Consider the following 1657-nt stretch of genomic DNA (forward strand, 5'->3'; position numbering starts at 1 on the left):
GCGGGGGCCCCGGGGGGCCCCCCCCCGGGGGCCGGGGGGCGAGCGGGGCTGCAGCAGAGTGTGTGTCCCCCCCCCAGCTTCAGCCCAGCCCTCAGTCATCGCTTCCGACAGACTGCTCGCTCCCCTCCTCCCCCCCTCGCCCAGCAAACCGCCCAACTTCTTCATTTTAAATCACCCGCTTGCCAAAAATTCATTTATAGAGGCATATATCTATAGGCACCAACATACATATATATATATATATATGCCTGAGGGTGTTAAACCGAACGAACCTCCGCGGGAGCCTGCGCTGACAGGCGGGCTCACGCCGCTCCGGGAGCGGTATAAGGAACCGCGGCGGGGGTCGGCTGAGGTTTGGGGAGCCGGATACACACACACACACACACACACCCCAGCCCCACTGCCAGCGCAACAAATTCCCAGCCCCGGGCGAGGCAGCTTTGTTCCCTCCAGCTGCGGCCTTTTAAGCACCTGCGCTCCCTCCGCACCAGCGCCCACCGCGGGGAGAAGAGCCAGCAGAAACCCCTTACCCGACCCGCTTGGCCATCAGGGAGTGCAGATATTTCCTGGCGGATAATTGGCCCAGGAGTTTCCTGTAGGCTTTGTTGAAGATCCCATCGGCGTGCCTGGGCGGAGGGAAGAGCCCGGGGGTGAGCGGCGAGGCCCGGGAGCCGGCTGCGGCGGGGTGCGGGAGCCCGGGAGGCGGCGGTGGCGGTGGTGGCGGCGGTGACCGTCCCTCCCAGCCGGCGAGCGGAGGGGCGGCATCTCCCCGCGTCCCCCGGGACCCCTCTTCCCCACCCAGACCCCTCCCCGCCGCACTTGCTGGGCTCCGCGCCGGCTGGGCATTTCAGCTCCGGTTGCGGGAGCATCGCTAGCCCTACCCGCTCCCCCCGCTCCCTCCCCCGCGCTACCGCGGCGGGGGTCGGCTGAGGTTTGGGGAGCCGGATACACACACACACACACACACACACCCCAGCCCCACTGCCAGCGCAACAAATTCCCAGCCCCGGGCGAGGCAGCTTTGTTCCCTCCAGCTGCGGCCTTTTAAGCACCTGCGCTCCCTCCGCACCAGCGCCCACCGCGGGGAGAAGAGCCAGCAGAAACCCCTTACCCGACCCGCTTGGCCATCAGGGAGTGCAGATATTTCCTGGCGGATAATTGGCCCAGGAGTTTCCTGTAGGCTTTGTTGAAGATCCCATCGGCGTGCCTGGGCGGAGGGAAGAGCCCGGGGGTGAGCGGCGAGGCCCGGGAGCCGGCTGCGGCGGGGTGCGGGAGCCCGGGAGGCGGCGGTGGCGGTGGTGGCGGCGGTGACCGTCCCTCCCAGCCGGCGAGCGGAGGGGCGGCATCTCCCCGCGTCCCCCGGGACCCCTCTTCCCCACCCAGACCCCTCCCCGCCGCACTTGCTGGGCTCCGCGCCGGCTGGGCATTTCAGCTCCGGTTGCGGGAGCATCGCTAGCCCTACCCGCTCCCCCCGCTCCCTCCCCCGCGCTGCTGGAGGTAAGGCGGCTTTTCCATTCCTTCCAGGCTTTAAACTGGGCGCGGGGACCCGACCAGCGCGGTAGTTTGTTTGGGTTCGGGATTTATATATACATATATATATATAATTATTTATTTTTTTGTTGTTGCTGGTGGCTTGTTGGGTATTATTTTTTTTTTT

The 1657-nt window shown here is 65.6% G+C and overlaps 1 protein-coding gene and 1 long non-coding RNA gene across 2 annotated transcripts in view; one reads left to right on the plus strand and one right to left on the minus strand.

Annotated features, from left to right (window-relative positions):
- Positions 1-1128, minus strand: part of ADCYAP1 (adenylate cyclase activating polypeptide 1 (pituitary)) — a 4014-nt gene extending 2886 nt beyond the window's left edge. The window contains exons 1-2 of the mRNA XM_014938453.1: positions 1117-1128; positions 531-838 (exon numbers count right to left, since the gene is read on the minus strand). Coding sequence (XP_014793939.1) covers positions 531-838; positions 1117-1128 — 320 coding nt within the window. The remainder of the gene's footprint in view (positions 1-530; positions 839-1116) is intronic.
- A 239-nt stretch (positions 1129-1367) lies between these two features.
- The window catches only part of LOC106886090, a 10592-nt gene continuing 10302 nt past the window's right edge, over positions 1368-1657 (plus strand). Inside the window, exon 1 of the long non-coding RNA XR_001411566.1 lies at positions 1368-1497. This is a non-coding gene — a long non-coding RNA (uncharacterized LOC106886090). The remainder of the gene's footprint in view (positions 1498-1657) is intronic.

The sequence above is a fragment of the Calidris pugnax genome, unplaced genomic scaffold (assembly GCF_001431845.1).
Source record: "Calidris pugnax isolate Ruff unplaced genomic scaffold, ASM143184v1 scaffold13, whole genome shotgun sequence".
Lineage (NCBI taxonomy): Eukaryota > Metazoa > Chordata > Aves > Charadriiformes > Scolopacidae > Calidris > Calidris pugnax.